Source organism: Sebastes umbrosus, chromosome 13 (assembly GCF_015220745.1).
Source record: "Sebastes umbrosus isolate fSebUmb1 chromosome 13, fSebUmb1.pri, whole genome shotgun sequence".
Classification (NCBI taxonomy): Eukaryota; Metazoa; Chordata; class Actinopteri; order Perciformes; family Sebastidae; genus Sebastes; species Sebastes umbrosus.
Window position 1 is genome coordinate 16227338 of NC_051281.1, and position 22059 is coordinate 16249396.

The following is a 22059-nucleotide window of genomic DNA, read 5'->3' on the forward strand; positions in this document are numbered from 1 at the left end:
AGTGCTTGAGTAAATGTACTTAGTTACTTTTGAATAATTGCATCCATGGCAATTAGCTGATCTGCTTATTTCGGTGGTGCAAAGTAACAAAGCACATTTACTCAAGCATTGTACCTATAGGGTAAATTCTGTATTTTGCAACTGGACCCTATTTTCCCATGTTTTTGTGTCTAAGTGACTTATTATTTTTCTTATTCTCTATTCGGATCCCCATTAGCTGCTACCAGGGTACCAGCTACTCTTCCTGGGGTCCACACACAACAAAAACATAACATAAAGCAATACATATAACACAGTTTAAAGAAACACAATAAAAACATGCTCAAGACAAATAAAATAAAAAATCAAAAGAAGAGAAAAGAAAATAAAAGAAGAAAAACACACAAACAAAACTGCCGAAAATAATAATTAAAAAAGAATTAAAAAAAAAATACAATCAAACAAAATCAAACTGCCATCCCTCATGTTTGTTCAGGTCGGCCACCAGGGTAATTTTGATGTAATGTGATGTTTTAGCAGTAGTAGTACTAATGGGGACAACAGTCATTGTCACATGTCATAGCAGGGTAAACACCATGCACAATGCCACCTAAATAGAACAGGGCCATAATTAATGTTATTAATTACACCTGTGTTTACCCTGCAATGACATGTCACAATGGCTGCTGTTAAATGTTAATTATAGAAAGGACCATACCGAGAAATTAAACATTTTCCTTACTTTTCGCTTGATCCGGTCTGTTTGTTATCATATATTCAGCCAGTCTTTAAGGTAACACTAAGCTACGCTTTCTGTTCTCCAACACAACAAAACTCTCTCTGGCTGGCACTCGCGTTTCCGCCGTTTCCAGTAACATATCTCGCGAGATTTCAGAACGAGACTTCGCCTTGAGCTCTTTCCATGTTATGATACTTTATACTTCTACTCTACTCCACCTACATTTCAGAGGGAAACATTGTAGACTACTTTTACTCCACATTTATCTGCCAGCTATGTTTTCACACAACACATGTGATCAACAAATAAAATATGATGCATTATTTTTTCATTAAACTATCCAGCAGAATTGTTAAAATTAGATCCACCATGAACAGATTTTTAATTTTAAATTTAAATACATTGTTTACAACTGTTTTTTGTTTACATTTTACATTTCTATTTATCATTGTTGTAGGTCTATGGTACGACGGTATGACGGAGTATTAGGGCCACATTGAGAAAAAACAAAAAAGATATCGAGAATATAGTCATATTATTATAAAGTAGTAATTTTACATGTTATTTTCTTTTTTATGTTTATAAAGTTATGACTTTATTCTCGTAATATTATGACTTTTTCTCATAAGGTTAGGACTTTATTCTCATAACATTACAACTTTTTTCTCGTAATATTATGACTTTTTTCTCGTAAAGTTGTGAATTTTCTGACTTTATTCTCATAATATTATGACTTTATTCTCATTATATTATGACTTTTTTCTCGTAATATTATGACTTTTTTCTCGTAAAGTTGTGAATTTTCTGACTTTATTTTGGAAATCTCAGATGTTTTTTGCCTCAATGTGGCCCTAATACTCCGTAGTACATTTGCACTTGGGCCCTCACTGCATTAGACTTATATATTATATACTTAGACTATAAACTGTGTTACCTTCATCACAATGCTCAAATGTTTTGCTGCTCTAGACAGATTTTTTTTTTTTGTCTAAAATGGCTCTTTTGATAGTAAAGGTTGCTGACCCCTGGTTTAGACTGATATTTGATCAACATATATGGTCAACTCTTGATCTTCCACAAGGTGGCAGAATACACCGCAAGAATTGTTTTTGTGCACCAGCAACAGCCTTTACAGCATGACTTCAACACCTCAGTTCAAAAAAATATACAGTGGTTTTCTTATTGTAACAGCTGGCAAAGCATGTGGGGAGGACTGGGCTTGTCTACTAGTGACATTATTATTATTTATTTGTTATTAGACATTCACATATTCACAGTTTCTTTCCATCTGGAGAATTAAACAGAAGCAAAGCTGGATTTTAAAGAGATATTAAAAGGTTTATTACAACAACTTATCAATTCAAATGTTTTTTATACAGAACTTTCACAAGTTACAAGTACACTTTCAACACAGTATCACACTCCTTTTTTTTTTTTTTAGCAGTTAAGCTAAGGTAAAACAAATAACCAAAGCTTTCATAAACTTAAGAACCACAACTCAAGTTGAAACAATTTGTTTAATGATATTTATCTGACCGAGACATTATCGAATAAACAGTTAAATTCTCGCAGAGAATTATTACCTCATGCAGATAGCACATAACAGTAAAATAAATAAATAAATAATCATACTTTAAGAAAACAATGTGTTAGCTTCTCGTAAAACTACACAGTAGTAAGCCAGTACAGACTAAGAGAAAAGGCAAATTGACTTCATGGTGTGATTTGCTTCCTACTATTATTTCAATGATGAAATGCTCACGATTCTTACAGGCGGTTGTAGTGTTACTCTAATACACATGATGTGATTCCAGTTCACATCTGAATGCTTTAATTTGACATGACAAAGTCAGGAAGAGGCCTATCCTAATGACTGAACTACTGTTAAGATCAACTGCTAACAGAGTTCATGTGATCAACAGGGCTCAGCTACTGAAACCAGACTATCTTATATAAAAAACAAAGTACATAACACCTAGAAAGATCACATATAATGTATCATTGATGTTGTTTACAATGTTTTCTAAAAATGTCATTGAGAATCATGAAAACAACATAATGTCTTTCTGCATTAAAGCCATAAACAGTCACTTATAAAGCAAAGACGGTATACAAAACAAGATATTTCCTTACTGAGAAACTATGTTCCTTAATCTGAGAGAACAGCTATCAACTCAAGCTAATCTGCGTTAAAAATGTACGGGAAAAATTCTATACAAAAACATTAATTAATGGCACTGAATGAAGTCAACATCACCAAGATTGAGTAATGGAAAACGTACTGCAATCCTACAATCACTGCTTCAGGAACAATCAGACTACAGGTGGAATGTTAATGAGATAACACACATTTCTAAGCAGCTCACCTCCTTTAAGACTAGTTTTACAAGCGGAGGTGAGCTCAAACATTCAAACTGCACGATGCGACTTACGTCACAGAAAAAGTTGTAAAATTTTAAAATCTGATTCAGCCATTTACATTTTGTGTAATGTGACAGTATTTGAATCTACTTCTAAAAAGCTGCCAGTACTTAACATGTGGACTGTCAAACTCTAAAAAAGGTAAACACGTCATCTCTCAAAATGTGCAAAATGGAAAAAATGCAAAAAAAAAGAAAAAAAGTGAGTGCTCTTATTGTAACTTCATCATAAAGATAGTGCTTATTAAAGTCATGAACAAGCAAACTAATTATAAGTTAACCACAACACACTTTGGTAAAGTCTCAAACAATTCACTGATCGAACCTTCAGGCTGATCGCTTTTAAATAAAAAAATATAAAAGATTAATAAATAAATCAAACATTTTTAGAACCACGTGTTTTTACATCTTACACCTAAAGTGCCTGTTCTTTTGTCTTCATCAATTCCAGAGAAAACATTTTGCATTTTTCAAAAAAGCATTGCCAACGGAGGACGAAATGGAACCAAACATAAACAAAGCAATAAATTAAAAAACAAGCACAGTCCAAACTGAAGCTGAGAGAGAATCCCTTTTTCCTCTGTAAATCAGAGAGATTGAAGAGGTTAACGGCGCTCCAGTGTTGACGCTCGGGGGCACAGTTTGGGACGATCAACTCCCTGAAGGCTGAGACTGGGTCTCCTCTGTGCTCTGGTTTGATGTGGTGGTGGCGGCGGCGGCGCTGGACGGGGCGGAGACGGCCGGGGTCACGGAGGAGGAGCTGACCCCGTTGGAGGTGCTGACGGAGCTGTGCTGGATGGCCTCGTTCTGGGGGCTGCCGGGGACAGACATCTCCTCGCAGCTCTCGTCTTTGTCGGAAACTGTGATGGAAAAGATTGGAAAATATCACTGAAGAAGCTCGTACCATTAGATTACCTTACATTGCCGTTTACCTGCAGCATTTACCTGATATAATCCAGAAAGCATTGACATGTAATCAGATGTAAAACAGCTATTTGCATGTGGTGAAAGCAAACCGTTTCATTAATCCCCATAATGCTACTTCTGCACTCCTTCCTTTAATTAAAGCTCCAATGTCAATTTAAACCCACATCATAAGGGTACATTACATTCTGGGGCATGTGGCAGTGTTTCCCATCCCTAACTGCATTCTCATTTGTTTTTTGTTACCTTGCCAACTACTGCAGCGACAGATGATTACAGCACCTGATTTTAATGATGCTCACACTGGAGAGTAGGGAAGACTTGGAGTCGAAATGCCACCAGCTGTTAGGCAGTTGCATTGAATTAATTGGATCCTGATGGAAAAAAAAAAGAGACTCCACTCTCATGCTCTGTTTCGTAAAGGAATAAGGAGCACCGTGATAATTAATATTGTTAATGATATGAAGTCGCTTGTTATGGCACTTTGTAATTAATGACTGGGTTTCGCATTTGAGAACGTAAAATACAGCTATTCCATGGCAAGAAGAAGCAATTAAAGTGCAATACAAATGTCTGCACATTAGAGGCTTCTTGACTGGACTTTGACCGCGTGATTTAGTGCAAGTGAATGTCAAAGCGCCATAAACTCCCTGGCTGTTTTAATATGCAGAAGGTCAACCTCAGAATAAATCTGCTTGGTGGTTTTGTTCCATGTTCAAGTGAGCATTATTACTCCTAACGACATTAAGGGGTGGCTGTCTGATATATCATAATACTCAGAGATTCTGGTTCCCTGGGCGGCCAGAGCTTCTTTCTGCTCTCTTGGTTTCTGAAGTGGTGGAAGGTTTGCTGGAAGCAGATGGACAGCTTTGTGTGCCAAGTGAAAGCATGTCCTGGCTTGTTTGTGGGGCAGTCTGGGTAATTTCCTCCCACCTGCCATGGCTACGCCTGGGCAGGACGATGAAGGGTATTACCAGGTCTGGGGGGGCAGTGTAGCCTTACGGGATATGTAACACTGAGAAAAAGGGGGGCTTGATGAGGCCTTTACATGAGCGAGGGCCACGGATCACTCAGAATCAAATAACGTGCTTCACTAATTAGCAAGATCGATTATTTCAGCGATTCCCAACCAGGGGTACTCGTGCCTCAGGGTGTACTTATGCAATTGCCAGGGGGTACGTGGAGAGATTGTGGAGCAGCTCAACTAATTTGAAAAAACATAAATTATGATTTCATTTAAAAAAATATTGAATCAGCTCTAACACATGAACATGTTGGGATTCAAAGTGCATGAAAACTAGTTAGCAAGCAAGCAGAGACATCTAAACACTGAGCTAAAAGTAATGGATAAATGGCTGAAATAGATAGCTACGGTACAAATGATGGATTAAAGGTACAGTGTGTAGGATTAGGCGGCATCTAATGGTGTGGTTGCATATTGCAACCAACTGAGTACCCTTCAGCTCAGACAGTTTGGAGTCGTTGTGAGCGTCTGTCGGCCTAATTTTTTCGGTGTGTCCCGCACCATCGACTTTAGTCTGCCCGTGTTGGAGTTTTTTCGGCCAATTCAGCATGTTGAATCAGCGGCGGAGCCCGTCGGTGATAGAAATCACTCTGATTGGCTGTTCAGCTTCGAATCAGTACACAAGAAGAGAAACGGAAGTGAGGAAAGCAATCAAACTTGTAAAGTCAAGAGGAAAAACACAGAAGGCTCTTCTCATTTCTCATCTTCATCTCATCTTATCATTCCAATACGTGGATATTTTCACAGCGACATGGCCAACTGGAATGAAGCAAAGTGGTGAGTGAGAGTTGGTGTGAAAATGGTCGGCATCGTTAGTTCTTTGGTGTCGGGTTGGTGTGTCTGGTTTTGCACTCTACGGCTCACGTTACCAAAGTTTCACAAACATGTCGGAGAACTACGGTGACCTTCAAGTAACGTGAAAATGCAAAAGGCTCCCTCTAGAGCCAGTGTTTGGTTTGTCCGTTCTGGGCTACTGTAGAAACATGATGGGGCAACATGGCGGACTCCGTGAAGAGGACCCGATCCCTATGTAGATATGAAGGGCTCATTCTAAGCTAACGAAAACACAACGCTTCCTAGTTTCAGGAGATTATACAATAATGATAATGAAAACATACTTATTAATATTATATTCCATTTCTGCTAATAGATCCCCCTAAATGTTACACACTGTTCCTTTAACAGTTCAAATAGGTAGATATAATGGATAAATGATTTTCAATAGCTAAAACTAGTTTTAGCAAACCATTTCACTACATGAAGTAGCAGTAGTGAACACAACTTCAATATTTAGCTAGAAGTAATGGATAAAAACTTGATATAATTAGCTGAAACTATTGTATAAATAGGTCTGTGGAGGATCAGACAAAGAAGGTTGGGATCAACTGGATTATTTCACTGTTATTTATTTTCATTCTCACATTAGCTGGCTTTCCTTCTTGGCTTGTCTAAAATCTACCCCACCTGTCATCATGAGCCAAACTGATGAACTGGGGTATTTGGATGAGGTTATATCTTCCCAAACAGGGTAAAAAGTGCTCCAAATGTCATCCTTCACAAAGGTCTCCAAACACAGCCAGACAGCAAACACATGAGAAAGATGACCCAATTCATCGGCGGATCTTTTTTAAAAAAAAACAATCCAGACGACACCAAATGAGACCTGGCTCTGACAGCCCACTCTAGCCTGGAAACCATCAGTCCCATAATGCACATGACGTGTGTCAGTGGGACGGTTAGCAATAAGGGATGCATAATGAACAGCCTAGCTTGGTGGACACCCCGCCATGAGAATGCTCTGCAGTCTTGTCAAGCTTGCTGCTTTAATGGACTCATTTCAGAGGCAATCATTGTCAATACAAGTCAGCGGAGGCGTTTAGAGCACAGTGGAGAAGTGGCTTGGAGCACCACTTGTTCTCGTTGCATACTGGCTCATCTGTGAGGGAAGGTGAGTTATGACCGGAAAATCAGAATGACAGAGCCTTGGTCCTCGGGAAAACGAAGAAATATTGGCGATGTAATTCTAAATGAGACCATGTGATGAACAAGAGCTGGTATGGAGACGACGCTGTGCAGGCTGACAACAAGACATTTAAATGGAAAGGCTGCAGACCTTCTCGTATATTCAAATATTCATGATCGTTGAATGTGTGGGTGATACAGAAAGAGAGATCATGCTTACTTTGATCCATTTCTTGACAATCCAAGCATTTGGTTTCTGAACATCCGTCCTGCAGACATTTACTTTCATCTGACAAATGTTTATTGAGGAGGAAACAATTGGTTTCTCGTGGATGCCACCTGTGGCCTCTTGAAAAGACTCGGACAATGCCGCCAGCGAGAATTTGTCTGAAACCACACTGCCCATAAATATCTTAACTTTTGCAAAGTTTTTTTTTTTTTCTAATATGTCAATAGCTCTTTCTGTTTGGTCATAAGTAAGACATGTCCTTCCAGTGGTTAGCTGAAGCTCATTTTAGAAGCCTTTCTCTGGAAGCCTCGGGCTGAGAATAATGGAGCATTACTCACTGTGATAGCCAGATTTCTTCTGCATGGCGGTTACGGGGCAATCTTTATGAGCCAGAAGAAGCTGCTTCAGCTGAGCCACTTCGTTTCTCAGCAGGGTGACTTCACTCTTCGAGAGAGAGAGGAGACACACAACAGCACTCAATAAAATGGTCACTCTAGTCTGGAGCACACAGTACATGGAGACAAACAGACGACGTGTGCGTATAGTTCAAATCTGTAAAATGATTTTCCAAAACCAGATAAAGGCCAGATTTCTTGATTTAGAATTTTCCAATACTGATATATGTAACACAACCAGGATCATTTATATATGTATTTTTTTTTTTTTATTATGACCAAATATGTACTGAGCAGTGCATTTTACAGTTAAACAATAAACATGTTGGTGCTCTCTGGTGGACAAACTATGTAATGATGACACTATTTCTACATTATCTCAAACATACAGTATCTTTTAAGGGATTGTTTGGGTGTTTTGAAGTGGGGTTGTATGAGGTATTTATCCATAGTCAGTGTATTACCTACAGTAGATGACAGTCAGCATGCCACCAGTTTGGAGAAGCAGACATGAGTTACCACACGGAAGCAACGCCATGTACTGCTGTGGACGGGGCCAGCAGAAAAACGTATTTAAGTCTCCTAAAAGAAAGGCTTACCTAAAAAAATCTAAATTAGTTTAAGTGTGTGTTATATTTAGAATATTTTCACCGCTTTATCTTGCCGTCAGACAGCCCTTTCCAATGGGGAACTGACCTGAAAGTGAAACTTATCTTTGCTCTCTTCAAAGCCACCAGACTCCGTTGACGAAAACAGTACAGATAGTTTCACTTTCAGTTAAGTTCCCCAACGGAAAATATTCTAGATATAGCGTACACTTAAACTGATACTGATTTTTGTTTAGGTAGGCCTTTCTTTTAGGAGGCTAAAATATGTTTTGCTGCCGGCCCCGTCCACAGCAGTACATTGCTTTGCTTCCGTGTGGTAACTCAAGTCTGTTTCTCCAAACTGGTGGGTGTGCTGACCGTCACCTACTGTAGGTAATACACTGACTATGGATAAGTACCTCATACAACCCCACTTTAAAACACCCAAACCATCCCTTTAACATTTCAGTACTTTTCTTGTTGGCCCACATTTAAGCAGTTACATACTGTATATATACCAATCTGCAGCTTGGATGTAGCTTTGTGCCCTCTCTACATGAATAGCATCTTGTCCACCATTTAATCCCGGTTATTAATGGGACCACAGGGTTAAATTCTCAAGACCTTCTTTGTACAGTAAGCCTACATGACCACTAGCCTACATCACAGCAGATAGACTCCACAAGAAACAGTAAACACAGGGAAAAAGTAACAGTGTAATGAATGAATTCAGAATAAAGTATGATGTACTTCTTCATTTATGTTTTTCCTGCACAATAATTATGGGCCTTCACCGAACAGCACATTTGTCAGAGGTGAGCTGTTTGGATTGTCAGAGCAACTTTGTAGATGCTGCTGAGATTTACACTCTCGTGTCGTTACAGCTCCCACGGGAGCTGAGGATTTCTGCATGTCGTAAAAGAGGGCCACATTACGCTGAAGGTGACTTTAACTGGATTTAGAGCGGCCGGGAGCCCGCAGAACACCCAATGGCAGATTTAAGCTCCTTCTCTTCTCCTCCCTTTAAAGGACTATGGGCGGCTTAATCTATTAGTCTAAAAGCAGCCAATTTATTTGATTCCATCTGTTTAGTCTTGCCGATGTTGGCAGGGCTGAGCTATTGTAAGACAGATTTAAACACAGCTGGAAGGAGCGTATGCATCACATGTAGCCAAAGCCATATTCACTGTGCTTCCACCATGACTGCTGCCATTTACAGCCAATATAAACACTTCACTCCGCTATGGGGAAGCACACGAGGTAGACTAAAAGTCAGAAATGTTAACATCCATTTCATTAGTTGGATGTAAAAGAAACTAAACAACTTTTACAGCTTGGCGATAATTCAATATGTTAATTTATCCTCTTCATGTAGAGATATCATGATACACAATACTAGCTCAAATTTCTCAGAAAAACTATTGTTTTAATCTGATTACCGTGTGTTCGGATGCATGCATGTAAACATAGTCAGTGTATTGCTGGAAATATTAATTCATTTTTGCACAAAAGTTCTTAATTAAATGAGAAAATAATCACTTCTTTTAATTTGTCAGGTATTTAATTAACACAGGTGTATACAAACATAGGCTTTACCATGTGGTTATTTCATATAGACTATTTATTTATTGGATTACCATAAAACATGCTATATTGTCCTACTCAGCAGTGAAAATACAAAGTGTTTGGTTGATTTACAAACGCATTTACAAAAACATTTACCCAGAAGATGAAGTAAAAACCAAGACAGTAATGCTGCCATTCATGCTCTGGCTACAGTCGCGTCAGACTCCATCATACCTGGGATTTTAAATCGGACCAAACTGGACTTTTGAGAGTTAAACTTGTTTCTAACTTTGTGATTTAATCGAAAATTGAGCAAATGGGCCTTGGGTGATGCTGGGAGCCCTGTGAGCTGCCTGGTCTGACACCTCATTAAAAAGCCAGTTAAGGATGATGTTAAAATAATTGTGCATCATTAGAGGCAGTTTCACTGATCAGCTGGGCCATGTCAGCATGGGGGTTTTTACAAAAACTGCACCGCTGATTAATGCCTTCATATAAAGCGCCCTTTTATTCTCTGCCACATGTTGTTCTCTTCTTTGTAGTTAACAGCGATGCCCTATTTTATAACCCCATCCACTCACCTCTCCTTCCCTTTTCATCTACCTATATTCAAATACAAAAAGCACTCTCATGACAAGTGGTGATAACTCGTTTTTGAACCAGATATTAACGACGTGAACCTATTTCTTTATATTGCCGTCAATCCCCGTCCTCCACCTTCCACATCTTACTCTGCTTTCATAGCAAAATAAGACAGTGAGCAAATAAACACCACATCTCATTTAATTGTCTGGAACACCGATGTGCCGCACCCCCGGCTCACACTTATCAACAGAGACAGCGGATACATGAACTGTTTCGAACTTGTCAGCATCAGATCCTAATTGCTCGCAGTGAAATGAAGGTTCAAAAAGACACCTTTCCCTAGGAGATTTTTGAGGCCATTCAGTAAACTGCTGAGACAGAAGCGAAGACACGCTTGTGCGCGGCTGACATCTGGAGGATACATCTTTATTGACAGGGACATATCGATGTAAAGGGCTCGCACACCGCTGCTGTCACACGGCAGCTCTTCTTAATCGGCTTTAATGACTTCATCACCACAGAAGGGAAAAGTCTGCGTACGCACGCTTACACCGACAGCACATGGTGATAAACAGACATGCATACAAACATACACAAACTGACACATTGATGCACAAGAGCACAAAGACAGATGAAGTAGCTGCTGTTACATGCAGTATCTAAGGGGGAAAAGGTAAAGCTCACCTGTAATGAACCGTTCATGGAGTTGAGGTCTTCGGCCTTCTTCTCCAGAGACTGGACCCACACTTTCCTCTTCTGCCTGCAGCGAGAGGCTGCAGCCCTGTTACGCTCCAGGAACTTGCGCCGCTTCTCATCGGGGTTTTCGCTTGTGGTTCTGCGCCGCCGACCCCCTGTGCTTGGGGGGTTTTGCGCAGGGGGCGCTGGGGAAGCCTGAACAATAATAATAATAATAATAATAATAATAATAATAATAATAATAACAATACAAAACAATAACTGGCAGAACAAAACCAGTTCAACATGTAGCCCTACTGTACATAGGACGCCAGTCTAAGGAACAAATTATAAAGATTATTATTCTGCATGTACACATACCCACAGATTACAGACACAAACTAATTAATCTCTTCTATGGAACTCTGTTAAGCAGTTGTGGATACTTACAGGTGTCTCTGTGGTGGAGGTGGCTGGCTGCTGAAGGGAGTGGGGAGAAGGTTCCTCAGTCGTGGGCAGGTGAGGAGCCGGAGAAGGAGTTAAGACCGCGATCGGGGCTGGACTTGGGGCTGGGGTCGGAGCAGGAGAAGCGGGAGCAGCGGTGTGGGTTACGGCGCTGCTCTGGACTTCACCACCGTTTCCATTGGATACCTGAGGAAGCTGCTGGCTTAACGTGGCTTTCAGTTTCTGGAAAGAGAATGACATAAAATGTTCATGCAAAAAAAATGGTTGGTTTGAGAGGAAAACTATATTTAGTTATGTACAAACAGTAAAAAGGAGGTCATGCTGACAGTAGACAATTTTATCCTTTATCATTCAATAAATTTAAAAGGATATAGAATATCAAAGTCAGTTAAGGCGTGTTTTACACTATATAACTATGACTTTCACCCTGAATACCTTCTTTTGAGCAAAGCTTTAGCAATTAGGCTTTGTTGTTACAAACAAACACGGTTATTATAATTAATAAAGACTTATCTAATCTGAAATTCAAATCTAACTGAAACACTCTAACACACACTAATTAGACTAGAACAAACTAACCATGAGGCCTAAATGTATTTCTAACAAAATGCCATGTCCAGCAGCACAGAGTAGAGCTGCGATTATTCCATTGATTGTTAGCTACATTAATCGCCAACTATTTTGATAATTGATTAATCAGTTTGAGTCATTTTTTAAGAAAATAAAAGTCTGAATTCTCTGATTCCAGCTTCTTAAATATGAACATTGTCTAGTTTCTTTACTCCTCTATGACAGTAAACTGAATATATTTGGGTTGAGGACACAACAAGACATTTGAGGACGTTATCTTGGGCTTTGGGAAACATTTATAGACCATACTACTAATCGATTAATCGAGAACATAATCAACAGATTAATCAACAATAAAAATAATGGTTAGTTGTAGCCCTAGCACAGAGGTAAATCTACAGGGTGAAATCATAGCCCAGGTCTACTCAGTCTAACTCTTACCCATTCAACAGTCTATGGGACCGACTATAACTTGTTGAAATGCACATTTGAGACTGTGTGGACCCGAGCCACTGAATAACAAGTTGCAAAAGAGCGAGTACTGTGTGGGATCAACACAAATCATAAACTAACAGAATTATTGCCTATGTTAGAGAACGTGAAATGAAATGGTAAGAAATAAAAAATACCTCAACGGCTTATGAAAATGTGTGAAGTTGAGGAAAGTGGTACCTAAAGATGGCTAACAACGCCAGACCTATTATAGTATTAGCAGTTAGTGAACAGACTGTAACATCTTGCTTCAATGAAGCTACTGAGTTTACAGCAGAGAACAAGAAGAGGTATCACTAATGACATTTTTATCAAGGATGGTTACTAGATTGTGTGAAATATCCTCCTTCTATACAAGTAATTTTGTATTTAATTTTCCCCCCAAAATTAAGGTTAATATGATAAAAAAATAATAAATCCAAAAACTGAAACTAAGAAGAAATGAAACTTAAACTAATTTTAAAAAGTAGAATTTTAATTAATTAGTTGTCAACTATTAAATTAATCGCCAACTATTTTGATAATCAATTAATCGTTTGAGTCATTTTTCTTTACTCCTCTATGACAGTAAAGTGAATATCTTTGAGTTGTGGACAAAACAAGACATGTGAGGACGTCGTCTTTGGCTTTGGGGAACACACCCCCTCACATTTATTTTGCATTTTTAGGATGTAATCTTATCTGGATGCCAAAGGTGATGGACATCCACTGCACATAATGTGAGCCAAACTACCAAAAAAATGTACGTTTTTGAACACTGACTAGGACTACATATGCCACACACAAACATGGCCCATTCACAGAAACTATCTCTCTACAGATTCACAGGCCAATTCCTCTAGTATCAAACACTGAGCAAACAAGGTGAAAGTGAATGAGCCTTTCGAAGCAATAACAAAGTGAGTGGGAATACATTTACATGAGAAAACAGAGGACCACATTATTCTAACAACTACCTTTGCCAGACCAATCTATCTACCAAATTAGTTTATCGTGTAATACCCTTCCAGAAGCTCTTCTGGCAGAAACAAGATATTATTCTCTTGGAATGGCCCATAGAAAGAGGGGAAAGCCAGTCAGATTCATATTTCATCTCTGCCATGGAAACCTCATCAGTGTAATAACCCTCCATCTCATGGGTGTTATTCAACCATCTGCTACTATATTACTTATCTTTATTTTGCAACTAATTAACAGCATAATCTTCTAAATTCAGCAAGTTAATTATCATTATTGTGGTCTTTGCAGCATCATCAGTCCTTGTAAAGTGCCGTCTCTGCGCCCCCTGAGAGCCGGGTGGGGGCGGGGAGCAGGCAGGTTGAAGCGGGGGTCTGTTTTCTTGACGCGGGCTCATTAGGTGTTTGCTGATGAGCTGAGTGCGGTGGGAGGCGGCGGGAGTGAGAGAAGGGGGGGGGTGCAGGTCAGGCAGGATTCTGCTGAACAAAAGGTTCCATGCAGGGTGAGGCCGACTTAATGTGCCTCGCTGAGCGTGTGCCAGGATGCCCCCAGCTGGCTCTCGCTGGTAGCCCCCCTCCGGTTGGCCCCGGTGACGGCGTGCTGAGCACAACGCTGTCTCCGCGTTTGTCATCCCCGTACCCCCATGATCCCCGACAACCTCCTCCCCTTCCCCCCTCCCTCCCCTTCACTTCCTACTCGCCAGTCAGGATCAATCCTTCCCTCCCAACACTCACACACCTCCTCTCTGCAGTTTATCTGTTAATTTCCACAGGCGGAGCATGCTGCGAACACTTACAGGTTCTGTGATCCGTGCTTCATCACGGTGCCACTGATCTCCCTCTCAACACTTCATATCCCGGCCCCTTCAACTGGCACTTCTTATACAGGAGGACCAAGGCTGCTATGACCATCCTCTACCCACAGAGAAATATTTGGAATATTTCTGGAGGATTTTATGCTTTTTTCATTATCAATAATTATAATTTTCACAATTAACTGATTAATCATTTTGTCTATAAAATGTCACAAAATAGTGAAAAAAGCCTGTTATAATTTCCCCTTGATTTGTCCGACCAACATTTCAAAACCCAAAGATATTCAGTTTACTATCATGTATGAAAAGTAGAGCAGCGAATCATTACATACATACGTTATATTTATTGTAATAAGTCATTTTCATTTTTGGCCTAACATTGTTTTAAATTATGTTTTGTAAAGTACTTTGGGCCGCATCTTTGCATGAAAGGTGCTATACAAATACAGTTATTATTATTATTATTATTATTAAGAAGAATATTATTATTAGAGAAGAAAGAACCAGCAAATGTTTAGCATATTGCTTGAAAAATTACTAAAATGATTACTAAAATTATTCGATACATTTTCAATCAACAAACTGGTTAATCAACTAATTTTTGCAGCTCTATAAATCAGTAAGAGTAATCAATTTTCAAAGAAATATTCAATGGTAAAATCCAGATAGAAAGGGGGATAATAAAATAACCTAACAACACAGTTTTTTTGGACTACTTCAGACCCTACCTGTCACTGGCGCCCTCATCTGGTCAGAGAAAGGTCGCTTATCATCTAGCTCCCTCATTACTTTGGTTGTTATTATCCCTCTCAGATGGGACATGACAGACTCAACGTGGAAATAACATTTGATGTAAAAGAAGAGATAATTAATACCAGCTTTGCTTCTGATTGGACGGGCTGCGGCTGTGGCGAGGGAGGTCCTGGGATCCCGGGGACGTTAGGCACTATGGTGACAGGTCTGACAAGCTGACGGCAGAGACACAGAGACAGATCAGCACAGAGAAAATTTGTCTTCGGCTGTAAAAAGGCAGGCGGCGCTCCCACACAACACAAACACACACACACACACACGCACAGCACGGCAGGCTCTCACAGAGTTTCCTCATATCTCAGCCTCATTAGGTTGGATGGCCTGTTATTTTGTGGAGGCAGCGCCTCATGGAGATGCAGTGTGCACGCTAATGAACCTCTGCCTGCCTGAGTGAGAGCATATGGGCAGGGAAGCTGAGGAGAGGATGGAGAGACACGAGTCGGAAGGCCAGAGCCAGGCCTCCTCTCGCAGCCGCTGACAATGAGACAGAGGGAGGTGGGGAGAGCTGGAGAGGGAGAGAGGGGGAGGAGATGATCGAGTGAAAGGGAGGCCCACTGGTGGCTCATGTTCTCCGTCTACTTTTGCCCTCCTTTCCTTGTCAATGGCTTTCCCAATCCCCACAGACTGGGGACATGGAGGTTTTTTTTCCCTGCTGTGCTGCTATCAGGAGATAATCATCTGCTGCTCAGTGTTCCACACAGACAATCAGGACTACAGTGAACAACAAGACACGCTTCCACATGGGGGGAAAACAATACCAAAAAGACCTTAATTTACAACATATTTCCTGAATGAGACACTGTCATGGGTTGCAGTTATAATTGGTTTGCAAAACACATTAGTAGTATCATCTATCTGCTCTGCCAGAAATCAAGAGCGTTGATTCTAATTGTACAAGGACAAATAGCAGTGAAGTATCCTGGACTGGAGCCGGCTGTGCCTCAGCCAAATCCTGTGTCTTTGCCACAGTGGCACAAAGTTGTACTCTAAACTCCATTATATCCCTCTGAATGAATTCACTGCCAAATCTGAGGTGCCAAAGTTGTAAATAGTCCCTCTGTCCAAGTAGAGCAAAGAAAATATGTGATATTAATGTATAAGTGTAGTCTGAATGTCGTTTTTGGAAGGACGTCAACTTTACTGATGTGAACAATTATCCGTAGATTTCAAATTTTAAATGTGAGTAATAAACGGTGAACTTATGCCCAGCAGAGCATCAAGTAATTTAACACAGTCCAGTGATTTTGTTAGTTATTCTACACATTGGACTAAAATATAGTAATCTAAAATTACCCTGCTTGACAAAATAAAATACTTTGGTTCATTAGTTCATTCTTGTCCGTGGAAACAGCACCTCAAGGTTCATTAAGTGGTTGTTCTGGAGCTTTGTTATAAGATAGCAAGTTACAGAAAAGCTACTAAATGGACCTTGAGGGAAGTTTGTTTTGTCGACTGCTGTTTTCAAGGTCAAGAATGAAATCGGAATTCAGTGAGTACAGGTCACTGCATGCATTTTTAATTCTTATGGAATAGTCATCGAATTATCAGAAAAGTTTCACTTAAAAATTCGGCTTTAACTAAAAAACAGAAACACATTAACATAATATAACCAGCAGCACACTCACGGGGATTGTAGTTGGAATATGAACACTTGAGCTTGTAATAGATGCCGGTATAGCAACTGGCATGGTCTTGCCGTTAGGCAGCTGTAAGAGCACAGGGAAGGTGCCAGACACCGGGCTGAAAGGGGAGAGAGAAGAAATCATAGTGAGGAAAATAACAAAACATCTTTGTGATTAACACACAAAACAGAATCTGTCACAAATTAAAGACAAGGGCGGCTACTAATACACCAACATTATGTAACAATCAGGCAACAACTTATGGAAATAAAGTGTAACCAAAACAAAATCCAACTCAAAAATACACCTGTTGCACAACAGATTCAAGCTGTATTATTAAAACACCCCATATGTAACATCAGTGTTGCCCAGATATGGACTTCTAAAACACATGGAGTTTCAACCACAGATTGCATATAGAGATGGACAACATGACAACTCCCCAAAGGTGAAGCCAAAACATCTCGATCGATCCCTGGTAGCTTGCTGCAGTATAGGTCATAAACCCTGCCCCCTCCATGTTATGTGATGCAATATGGTCCAAACTATGTATGTAATAGGGCAGCTCTCATATCCGGGATATTTTGGCTTCACTTTTGTACAGTGGGAGGAAGTGGAGACACATCGTCCATCTATATATACAGTCTATAGTGGAAACACATTCTTTTTTTCCACCACTAAGAAATTGAACTGGAGCTATAAGTTCATATTTGAGCAATGCTGATGTTGTTCTTGAAGACGAGACGTATGAGGTCTACAGCCAAAAATAAAAATTCCTGCACAGTGCAAATGAATAGAAAACAAAACAAGCACATGCCTCATGAAATATGAGCTCACCAAGACAGAACTACACATATATAAATAAATGAAAAAGATGACTTAATAAAACTATGATTTTTTTAAAAAGTGGACGTTTAGAGTTACTTACACTATAGGCCTATTAGTGGATGGGACTTGGGTAATAACAGAGCTAGATGTTGGTGACGGGAGAGCTTGCTGTATTACAACATTAGCCTCTGAGGTTGCTAGAAGTACATTGGGAACTTGGAGGGACGCAGGATGGACTATAGTGGATGTTGGCAGTGAGGCTGGCTGCAAAGATAAATCCTGAAAACATCATACAAGACCTTAGCTGCAGGAAGTATTTAATGAACACCATATTGTTAAGAAAGTAAATGACTTCTTATGATAAAATGGAGGCCAAATGTCATCGTATTCTTCTCAATATTAGGAATAAAAGAGCTAAACAAATGGAAGCGTCTTAGTTTAAGTCATCTCATACAGTGGTTCCCAACCTATTTTCCTTGAACCCCCCCTCCTTTCTTTAATCAATATAACTTGTCAGTTTCATCGACATAAAGTGATGACGTCTTGACGGATCTGCAGACACAATAATATCATCTTTTTTTTGTAACAACTTAATTAATTTACTATAATAGTGTTACAGCCGAAATAGATTTTTTTGTTATTGTGGTATTTGGTTAAATAAATGTAATTTTCTGGTGCTGTTAGATTGCTGCTAGATCGCCCCGTCAATACAGGTGCAGGCCTCTCTTTGTGTGCGGCAAGCGGGAGAGCAAACAGTTTTTTGATGGCAGTGAAAATGTTTGTTTTGAATGGCTAAACGCCAACAAATATGGATTAAGGCAGAATATTTCGTTAAATAAAAACATGTTGTGAATTCTGGAAATGATTACATCTTTTTTCAATAAATGTTGACTTTTGGACTTTACAACGCTCTGGAGTTATTGGGAATGTTTGGATCACACGAGTCAGAAACAATCCTACGCAGCCACCACTGGAATCTAATTCTACAAATAGACTAATACTAATAATATTAGTGTAGCGTGATCTTTATCTGCAACTGTGCACAAATACTGTGTTTACACAGAATGTGGTTTACTAAGTAGCAAAGAAATATATCTTTTTAAATAGCTGTATATATAGACTTTTGTATAAATTATCTAGTAAGTGTGTTATTATGATTTTAGTTATACATGTGCAAGTCTAATTTTGACAACTTCAGAGCAGACAAATCCTGAAGCACCCCCTGAATCTTTGGCGCCCCCTAAGGGGGACCAGGACCCCAGGTTGGGAACCACTGATCTAATATCTCCAATGAATTTCGCTAGATATTAATTTTGTGCAGTACCTTTAGCATTTTTTCATGGAAGTATAATCTTTGAAAGTTGAGACAAAGTCAAATTGAATCAAGCAAATAATTAAATCACTTATTAAATTAATATTCATACCAATTGATCTGTAATTCCATAGTAAAATCACAGAAGCAGCAGGAGAACACTGGTTATTCACTCTCTTCATGACAGACATAATTCAAAGGCTTTACCTTGTCATCATTCGTTGTAGATTCGGGGTGAGGCAGAGGGCTATCTCGGTGTGACTCCATAGCTGTGGGCTCCTCAGTTTTGTTGCGTATGATAGGCGTTGCAAGAGGTGACAAATCCAATGGTAACTACAGAAAAATTAAGAATAAATCGTCTCAATAAAACAGATCAGTGATATAAATGCTAACCACGGGACAAACAGAAGTTAGATGATCTGCTGAAAAGGAGTTTGGCTACGAGAATAACCTTTTTAATGTCATCTTCCGTCGCTTTTTTGAAGTCATGATCGAACGGACTTGCAAGTTCATTGAAGAGTCCAACCTCCTCGCAGTTCTTCAAAAAGCGGGTAGGTGTAGGTGTTTGGTCTGCAATGGAGGAAAACCTTCAGTAACAAGACTGTAAGGTTAAGTATGAATTACATCAAAATATCTCAACTTCAAGAGAGCACTTACCAGCAATGATGGCGCTGTCATTCCTTGCCGGCCCGAACTTTAGGGTCATCTCATGTTTGTGTTTGTGGACAGCCAAGTGATCCTCATTTGTAAATCTCTATGTATGGTCAAAAAAAAGAAAAAGACAGGACAATCAAACAGTATGGATAAGGTCTGGAACATTCGTTTACAGTTTAAGCTCAGCAACCAACAAACGCGACCAATTTTAACATCTTTACTGACATTACTTAGATTAAGAGAACACATTATCTTAAATATATTTGTGTGCTCCAGGTGTTTCTAATATTTTGTTCATATTGTGCTGACATGGTGCATTTCTCCAAACAGGGCCTGTCTACACATACAGGATCATTTTGAAACAGTGGCACAAAGTATAACATGTGTGATAACAAGAGATGACTTACCTGTCCACACCCAGGAGCAGTGCATTGGAAAGGTTTATCATCACTCATATTAAGGGATTCCTGTTATGTCACCCTGAAAACAAAACAGGAAAAAAAAGCACAAGCAGGAGATAAATATCAGACCTTAAAGATGTAGCCAAGGGTTAATTGTTTACAAATAATACTATGGGTCCCTTCTCCGGCTACGAAGAGGAAGAGACTGGACAGAGTAATCAGGAAGGCCAGCTCTGTCCTGGGATGTCCCCTCGACACAGTGGAGGTGGTGGGAGAGAGGAGGATGATGGCTAAGCTGTCATCCATGATGGCGAATGACTCCCACCCCATGCAGGACACCATCTCAGCACTGGAGAGCTCCTTCAGCGACAGGCTGCTCCACCCAAAGTGTGTGAAGGAGCACTATCACAGGTCCTTCTTTCCTGCAGCTGTCAGACTCCACAACCAGCACTGCTCCCAGTAGACCACAACCAGCACTGCTCCCAGTAGACCACATACAAACCAAAAAACTGACAATACCCTGATATTTTCAGGTGGAATTTCATTCATTCATTCATTCTCACTGTGCAATATCATTTTCCACTTGTGCTATTTTGTTAATAGTCTGTTTATTGTCAATACTGTATATACTACTCCTATTTTTGTACTTCCTTCTATTTAAATGGTTCATATTTTGTTACACTTTGTTCAGCTCTTTTGTTTTTACTATGTTAGCTGATGCATCTTGTTTTTTTGCACTATCCCCTTTGCTGCTGTACACTGCAAATTTCCCCACTGCGGGACTAATAAAGGAATATCTTATCTTATCTTACTCCACTAAAATTAAGAGGCACATATTGTACTTTTTATTTGAAAGCTTTAGTTACTTAGCAGATTCTGAATAATAATATAAAAAATAAAAATCAACTCATGAATTGTTATGTATATTATAGATTAAGCTACCCAGTAGTATATAAAGCAATTAAAACTAGCCCCACATTCACCAGCTGCAACAGTACAGTAATGTACCCATTAATGTATCAATAATTATAATCCAGTAATATAATATACATTATTCTGAAATGGGCCATTATGCATGAGTACTTTCACTTTTGATACTTAAAGTATAATTTGATGCTTGTACTTTTGTACTTTTACTTAATAATAATAATAATAATAATAATAATAATAATAATAATAATAATAAATTCATTTATATAGAACTTCTCAAAACAGATGTTACAAAGTGCTTCACAAGAGAAGTGGGGAACACTGCTGGACTAATAAAGGAATATCTTATCTTATCTTATCTTAAGATGTGCAGAGTATACACTGCAGACTAACGGTCGGTTGGCATGGTTACTGCACAGGTTAAAGTCCGTTAGAGGACCGTTAGATTTTGGACAAAGCATGTCGATGATGGGCGGGTTGCTTTGGTTGTTTACACCTCAAGTGTCATCATTAAAAGACCGCTTTATTCCGTTTATTTTGATCCACGGCTAAGGAGAACACCCTGAGCTATCCTCACCCACACCTTTACCGCTGTTTTATGTTGTAAAATAGCCTGAAAATGAACACAAAACACCGTTATTTACAGATAACCTGCCTCTAGTCGCTTCAATGGAGTACCCTGATCCCCTCTGCGTTAACAAACAACCCGTCGCCATGTTTGGACCTAAATATCTCTGTGAACTGAGAGGATGTCAACGCTTATTTCGAGGTTGTTTTAAAGTACCGGAGCACAACAACTAACAACAAAAAGTATACCTTTTTACAACCTTTCTGTCACCATTTGTTATTAGTTTAAAGTGGTCACTTACCCTCTCAGCCACAACCCTGGATTTACAAAATCCCACGTCTGTTACCAAAGTATCGCGAGAGTAGCTTTGGGCTCTTCCGTGTACGTCACACAAGGACAGAGCCAGCAGAGCCAGGGACAGTAGTTTAGTAGTAAGTAGTAATTGAACCAAATTTAAAAAAGCATGTCTACTCCTTCTCCCTCTCTGAATATGAATATATAAATAAATAAATATGAATAATATATATTTTTCTGATATTTTCCTTTCA

General features: G+C 39.4%; 1 protein-coding gene across 3 annotated transcripts; it reads right to left on the minus strand.

Moving 5' to 3' along the window:
• Positions 1–2035: 2035 nt before the first annotated feature.
• On the minus strand, positions 2036–21890 carry atf2 (activating transcription factor 2). 3 transcript variants are annotated; one of them, XM_037790536.1, is made up of 12 exons: positions 21813–21890; positions 20020–20092; positions 19616–19712; positions 19410–19528; positions 19166–19291; positions 17747–17925; positions 16822–16936; positions 15259–15351; positions 11536–11772; positions 11095–11301; positions 7616–7721; positions 2036–3998 (listed from the first exon to the last, which is right to left on the minus strand). In XM_037790536.1, exons 2-12 carry the CDS (start codon positions 20065–20067, stop codon positions 3790–3792), a joined length of 1536 nt encoding a protein of 511 aa, XP_037646464.1. In that variant the 5' UTR covers positions 20068–20092; positions 21813–21890; the 3' UTR covers positions 2036–3789. The 3 variants fall into 3 exon arrangements, with proteins under 3 accessions (XP_037646464.1, XP_037646466.1, XP_037646465.1); XM_037790538.1 differs by lacking the exon at positions 15259–15351; XM_037790537.1 differs by lacking the exon at positions 21813–21890 and having other exon boundaries at positions 20020–20331.
• Positions 21891–22059: the final 169 nt, after the last annotated feature.